Below are 7,500 nucleotides of genomic sequence, written 5' to 3'. Positions count from 1 at the left end.
GCCACCAAAAGTCTATTCTGTTTACCATCATCGCATCTTTCCTTAACTCTTTCTCGGCCAGATTCTATTTCGTTCAAATCAGTATTTAAATTTCCTCTCATTAAAAATATCGGGGAAAAAAATGGGTATAAAACAGTGACAAACAAAACAGCTGATTTTTTAAAAGATAATTTCTTTTCCATCATTTTCCTCTCTATAGATAGTATGCACTGGCTAAGAAGCTCACAAGGAGGCCACCAGGAAATATAACGAACCAACACACAAAACTATGTGTAACCTTAAACGTTTATAGTCTGGTTAATACAGTGTTAGTGAGAACTACTTCATAAACGCGGATGGCAAAAAGCAATAACAACGGCCTGAGTGACGTTACATTCGATATATTATCTACATTCTCTTACACTATTTCTCTCTCTCTCTCTCTCTCTCTCTCTCTCTCTCTCTTCTCTCTTCTCTCTCTCATCTCTCTCATCTCGCTCCATCTCTCTCTCTCTATCTCTCTCTCTCTCTCTCTTCTCTTCTTTCTCTCTCTCTCTCATCTCTCTCATCTCTCTCCATCTCTCTCTCTCTCTCTTCTCTTCATTCTCTCTCTCTCTCTCTCTCTTCTCTTCTTTCTCTCTCTCTCTCTCTTCTCTCTCTCATCTCTCTCATCTCTCTCCATCTCCCTCTCTCTCTCTCTATCTATCTCTCTCTCCATCTCCCTCTCTCTCTCTCTCTATCTATCTATCCCTCTCTCTCTCTATCTATCTATCTCTCTCTCTCCATCTCCTACTCCTCTTCTACTCTATCTATCTATCTCTCTCTCCACCTCCCTCTCTCTCTCTCTCTCTCTCTCTCTATCTATCTATCTCTCTCACCTCTCCATCACCTCTCTACCTTGCCCCAAACTGCCCCGTTGACCCACCACCCACCCTGCCGATGTGTTTAGTCCCTAATTAGCCTTGAATAATTAACCACTCACTAACCCTGCCTACGTCTTCCAGAACAACAAAACCAACAAACATCGACATTGATCCGAGTCCAACCTTATTCCTGGCTAATTAATCAAAGGAAAATTAAAACAACAAAACAAATTACAGTCTTTAAACAATAATGAACTCGCTCTTGCCTGGTGATTGGTTTGGAGGAATAAATTGTAACCTCTCGTCTCAAAACGGTATTAAGTCGGTATGCTTAACTCACTCAGCCCTAGAGATTCTTACTACTTTTTTAAATTGGAAAAAAATGTATTAAAAATAAGCATGTACATAGATAGTTTTATTCAACTACCATTAACATATAAAAACTAAAAACATTAGCTTTGATAAAACGCTTGTAATTTGTCCTAGAAAATGTAATAAACAGGCATGGGGTAAAAGTAACCCTTTGTAAACAACAGATATAGTCGGTGTTAGGGTTGAGTGTTAAGATGCTGAAAATGGAATTTGGGGCCAGAAATATCATGCATACGTTGAGTTTATATGCTTTGTAGAGGAGAAGGAATATCATATTTTACTGTGCTAAATACCAACGTTTCATATTGTTGACCAGTTTTAACTATAATTTGATTTTTTAGCATCTGGTCCATCCCGACATAATACCGTTTTGAGACGAGGGGTCAGAGTTGGACAAAATGCCAGTCTTTTTTGGTTTCAGTGTCAGGCAATAACTTAACGACGGCTACGATCTAACTCGCTTTTTTGGTATTTTGTTTTGTTTTGTTTTTTTTTACATTGTGAAGGTGTGTTTGTGAGAGCACACAATGTTGCGCATTATAAATGAATGAAAGGAACACCGACATTAATTATTATCGTGCGAACACTGTCTTCCACAAACAGTGATTAATTTATCAAGATACGGTTTCCCGCTACAAGTTACAAGTCTTGTTTCCTTGTTCAACGATTCTGTCTAATCTTGTAAGGTGACATCTCGACGTTTTTATCTCATTTCGACCCTGAGTATTTTTACCTACAATTCTGGAGTTTGGTTTGAAAGATTCTTGTCATGCCCTTTTTTCTTTGCGAAATCCTACATATCTAACCTTTTGTTCTTTACGTTTGTTTTGGTTTTTTTGTTTGTTTTGTTTTGTATTTTGAGGTGTGGGTGGGGGGGGGGGGGGGGGTTTGTTCTTCTTTCTAGTTTTTTGCTTTGTTTTCTTTTGGTTTGTTTTTCTTTGTCTGTTTTGTTTACGTTTTTATTTTATTAAAGGAAAGACGGAGGGGAGGGGAGGGGGGGGGGTGAATATAATATTATATTTTATGAAACTGGAAGAAAAAAACCTTTTGATCACTTTAATTTTAACTCAATGATCTCATCCGATACACCCCCCCCCCTTTTCCAGCCCCCCCCCCTTTCTAATCCACGCCGCCCCCCCCCCCCCAGACACACACACAACAAACAATTATACTTCACACTCATCCCGTGCGCGTGACCTGACATCTCACTCCCCTCGGTGTCACCCAATCTGATGATAGATGGAAGATTAATACGGATTTCACAAAACGCCTTTATCACATTTTCTACAGAAAACTTCCACTGTCTATATTATCATTATCATCGTATCAGACTATAAGACCATCAACGTATCACAAGGTCTTAAACCTGTATCTTCCATGAAAGCAATTAATCAAATTTCATTTAAGTCTCAGGCTTGAAGTGTGTGTTTGTGTGTGTGTGTGGGGGGGGGGGGGGGGGGTGGGGTCTGATAGCTTAGTTGGTAGGGTTCTTGTGTTTCATGCGCAAAGGGACTGTGATCAATTCCATGTGAAGTTGTGATATTTAAAAAAAAATTATTTTGGTATGGGTAGGTCTAGCGGCTCTTCTCTTTATTCTTAGTATTTTGTCCGTGCCCGACGACTTTATCCGGAAGACGGTAGAGGACGGCAGTGCCGGGTCGTCGGAGTCAGTCTCCGGTGTGGGTTAGCCCTAAATCGTAAAAAGGCATTCTATCATACTAACTCATTAATACTTTATCAATATTTGGACTACTTATAAACCCTTTATTGCAAACTGTCTGGAGACTGGAGAGTTAGAAGAGACCTCCTTTTTCACAGACGTCTCAAGAAGAATGGCGCGGTGAGAGGGAAAGAGAAGGGAGAGGAGAGGAAGAATAATACGGCCTAATTAGATAGAGAGGTTTAATTGACTGTCCTGCCTCGATTTCAACAGCTCTAGGATTTATAATAATATCAATAAGATCGTCTTGACCTTTTGTCCTCCGTTTTTATTGGATGGCGTCCAGCCAGTGACTTCTAGTAGACAATGCGTCCAGCCCAATGCTATCTATACTCTGTCTCTAGAGTGCTATGGTCCAGCCCGAAATAAAGTCGTAGCCTACCACTTATTATTGGGAATATTTGTGACCCCTCGTCTCAAAACGGTATTATGTCGGGATGGACCAGACGCTAAAAAGTCAAAATATAGTTAAACTGGTCAAAAATATGAAACGTTGGTATTTAGCACAGTAAAATAGGATAATCATTATCGTCTATAAAGCATCCAAATTCAACTTAAGTTTGATATTTCTGGCTACAAATTCAATTTTGAGCAACTTAATCATCCCGACTTAATACCGTTTTGAGACGAGGGGTCACATTTTAGCAGGGAAAATGATTAAATCACTCAACCCTAACACCGACTATGTCCGTAGTTTACCCGGGGTTACTTTTACCCCATGCCTATTTATTACATTTTCTGAGACAAATTATAGGAGTAGTATCAAAGCTAATGTTTATAGTTTTTACATGTTAATGTTAGTTGAATAATACTATCCATTATGCACATGCTCATTTTTAATACATTTTTTTCCCAATTTTGAAAAAGTAGCGAAAATCTCTTGGATTGAGTGAGTTAAGAAAGGGATGAAATAGTGGAGTGTGCTTGGTCCTCCCGGTTTTGATAGCTTTTCTATTTTTCTTTTCTTTGGTCCTTGTCCTTCACAGCCAAGAGGCCTTTCCTTGGAGTTGGAGTTTATCCCGGTTTCTATAGCTTGAAACGGACAATAATATAGCAATTGTTTTCTGTCGTTTTAGATAGTGGACACTAACAAAATTGAGCTTTTCTATAGCACAATATCCACTAAACGTGCTCAAATCGCTTTACAAGGGGTCCTTGACCAACAAAGCATAGTAACTTAGTAACTGGTTCTAAACTATCGGAACAATGGCGGACGCCCTTTATGAAATAGTTCTCCGAGGAGCATAAAAGTGTATCCAGAGGAGAAAAACAATATATTATATCTAATCATGTTTTGACTTTTATACATTCTGATCACATGATATATGAAAAAGTTCTAGCCAGCATGAAGGATAAAAAGTAACGATTTTCTTTGTTTAGAACCAAGCTGCTGATTGCTGGGAGGACGACGTGACATCACAATACATTCTGATCACGTGACATGTGAAAACGTTCTAGCCAGCATGAAGAACACTTCATTTCTTGTTATCATCATTCCATTAAAGTATCTTACTGCATGTTTTTTCTTCGTCTTTTATCTTTCGTTTATCTGTTTTTTTTAAATAGCTTTATTTATTTTTTTCCCCAGTTACCGATGTAAACAAATCACCACAAGTCGATTCATCTCCCGCCAAAGCTCTGGATATCAATAAGAATCCCGCCAACATCGGAATCGACCAGGTAAGATTTTTGGACTTTTCTACTTATTCTCCTTCTGCTCATTTTCTACCACGTCCTCCATCGCCAAATTCTCTTATTATTGTTTCCCCCTCCCCCACCTCCACTTCCTGTACCTTCAATATATTCTTTATCATCATGATCATCATCGTCATCATCACCATCATCATCATCATCCTCATCATCATCATCATCTTCATCATCATCATCATCATCATCATCATCATCATCATCATCATCATCATCTTCTCCTTCTTCTTCTTCTTCTTCTTCTTCTTCTTCTTCTTCTTCTTCTTCTTCTTCTTCTTCTTCTTCTTCTTCTTCTTCTTCTTCTTCTTCTTCTTCTTCTTCTTCCACAATATTGGCCTAATTTATCTCTTATTATGTAATGTATTGTTTTGTGTATGGTATTGTATGAAGTCCCAGGTTTGAGAGTTTTTGACAAGATGAGGGTCATTTAAATTGAATGGTATTTGAAGGGAAAACGTTCTGGTCATTTTGTTTAAGTGTTATTTCAGAGAATATCTTAAAAAATCCGAACGCAGATGTCTGGTTTATCACAATAAAAGAAGAATAGACGTCTAGCATAAAAAGGTGTTCAACTTTTCTGTTAAAGAATTCTGTATATCGGAAACAAAAATTAAAAGCTTAAAAACTATTAATATCTGCTCGAAAGAAAATAGAATTGTTTCCCTAGGGAGACATATCTTATTAATAATTGAAACGCCTGAAGTCACAGCACCCCCCCCCCCCCCCCCCCCCCCCCCGCGCAACCCCACCTCCTCAAGGTCTGCCACCTTTCATACAGACTTGTTCAGATCTTTATTTTATTCAAGGACATTGGAATAAGCTTATATTAAACGAATTAGATTTAATAGATAGCTTAGTTGGGAGAGCACTGACCTTCCAGCAGTGTGTGTGTGTGTGTGTGTGTGTGTGTGTGTGTGTGTGTGTGGGTGTTTGTTTATTTGTTTGTTTTTGTTTTTTAAATGGGTTTCTATTCTTTGCCCGAGCTCTCTGTCCAACCATCAGGGATAAAGTATTGCAATTTGAATTGCGATATCGATATATCGATACGAATGTCAGTATATCGATATCAAAATGCAATACCGATATAAGACTTATTATTTATCATTTTCTGTCTCTCTTGACTTTGTTTTGATATCATCTATGTATTTATTTACATTTTATTTCACGTTAAACTAAAAAAAAAAACAAACAAACAAAAAACGCATTGAACAGTCAATGCTATTTTGAGAGCCGGGTTCAATATCAAAATATTATTTAACTCCTTCGTTTGAAATTTCGACTCATTTTGCCCAAAACCTCACTTTTCAAATTCCGAATCAATATCAATAAAAATGAAATCGATTAAACTATGAACTCATTTGTTTCAAATTCTTTAACTCTTGAAATTTCTCGATTCAATGTACTTAGTGTGTAATATATATTATATAGTTGAGTCCTTGGAAAAGGCTCTTTACTTACATTCTCTCACCGTACTCAGGTGTAATATGAGTACCTGACCATTAACAGAGTTTTCTGTCAAAAAAATGTAAAATCGCCTAACAGGCGTCGTGTCTCGTTCTACATGTTATGTGTTGCTCTTGCTCATGGACCACTTGTAAAGCCCTTTGAGCACGTTTAGTGGATATTGCCCTTTGTAATAGCTCAATTATTTGGAGTTTTATTTCTTTCTCTAAAAAGTGGAGTATTGTATTTATTATTCAATCCTAATATTTCACAATTCAAATTATGTCAACCGTTTAAATTTCAGTATTCGGCATCTGGTTCAATCTAATATAATACCGGTTTTAGGCTTTTGGTCACATATATTACATCCAAGGCGAAAGAAAGAAAAAAATATCCACTAAATTAAATCGAAAGGAGTATAGAACTTGCCCAAACAATTAATTGACAAACATGATGACATTATGGAAAAGTGAAAACATCCAACTGAAAATGAAAATATCAAGAACATACACAATTTTAACAGCATTATATGGACGTGAATCATGGACAATTACCTAACCCCCCCCCCCCCCCCCCCCCTCCCCAAAAAAAAACCCAAATAAAACACCCAAACAAACAAACAAAAACAAAACAACAACAAAAAAGACGATGAGAACAAAATCAATGCAATTGAAATGAAATTCTACCGGAAAATTCTCCGCATTCTCTGGACAGCTAAGGAAACTAATCAGAATTGTGAAAGTCCCTGGGCATTGAAGAACCGGCCGTATCTCACTCATCAAGATGATACAGGAACTAAAACTTTGTTGTTTTTTTTTGTTTTTTTTTTTTTGGGGGGGGGTGGATTGTTTGTTTGTTTGTTTGTTTGGGTTGGGGTTTGTTTTTTGGACATATCAAGATACATAACAGATCAGATTATTGTACGAATTAATAACCTTTTAGTTTCAGCTTGGCCTCCACAATAACCTCTAGAGAACGTGCTCAAAGCGCTTTACAAAGGGTTCCTGGCCAACAGCAACATGTAGCGTGTAGAACGAGACATGGCGTCTGATAGACACATATATATATATATATATATATATATATATATATATATATATATATATATATATGTATATATATATATATATATATATATATATATATATATATAGAGAGAGAGAGAGAGAGAGAGAGAGAGAGAGGGAGAGAGAGAGAGAGAGAGAGAGAGAGAGAGAGAGAATACAGATATATCGAATGTAACGTCACTCGGTTCATTGATATTGCTTTTTGCCATCCGCGTTAATGAAGTAGTTCTCACTAACACTGTATTAATCAGACTATAAACGTTCAAGGTTACACATAGATTTGTGTGTTGGTACATTATATTTCCGGATGGCAATATTGTGAGCTTCTTAGCCAAGCGCATACTACCTA

General features: G+C 37.3%; 1 protein-coding gene across 3 annotated transcripts in view; it reads left to right on the top strand.

Annotated features, from left to right (window-relative positions):
- Positions 1-7,500, top strand: part of LOC144981163 (uncharacterized) — a 457,713-nt gene that overhangs the window by 214,811 nt on the left and 235,402 nt on the right. For all 3 annotated transcript variants that reach the window (XM_078929317.1, XM_078929318.1, XM_078929319.1), the window contains one exon: positions 4,523-4,614. In XM_078929317.1, coding sequence (XP_078785443.1) covers positions 4,523-4,614 — 92 coding nt within the window. The remainder of the gene's footprint in view (positions 1-4,522; positions 4,615-7,500) is intronic.

This window comes from Berghia stephanieae, chromosome 10 (assembly GCF_034508935.2).
Source record: "Berghia stephanieae isolate SIO BIC M18660-M18661 chromosome 10, UCSD_Bste_1.3, whole genome shotgun sequence".
NCBI classification, from domain to species: Eukaryota; Metazoa; Mollusca; class Gastropoda; order Nudibranchia; family Aeolidiidae; genus Berghia; species Berghia stephanieae.
Note: the sequence above shows the minus strand (reverse complement) of the source record. Positions and strands in the feature narration are given on the sequence as shown.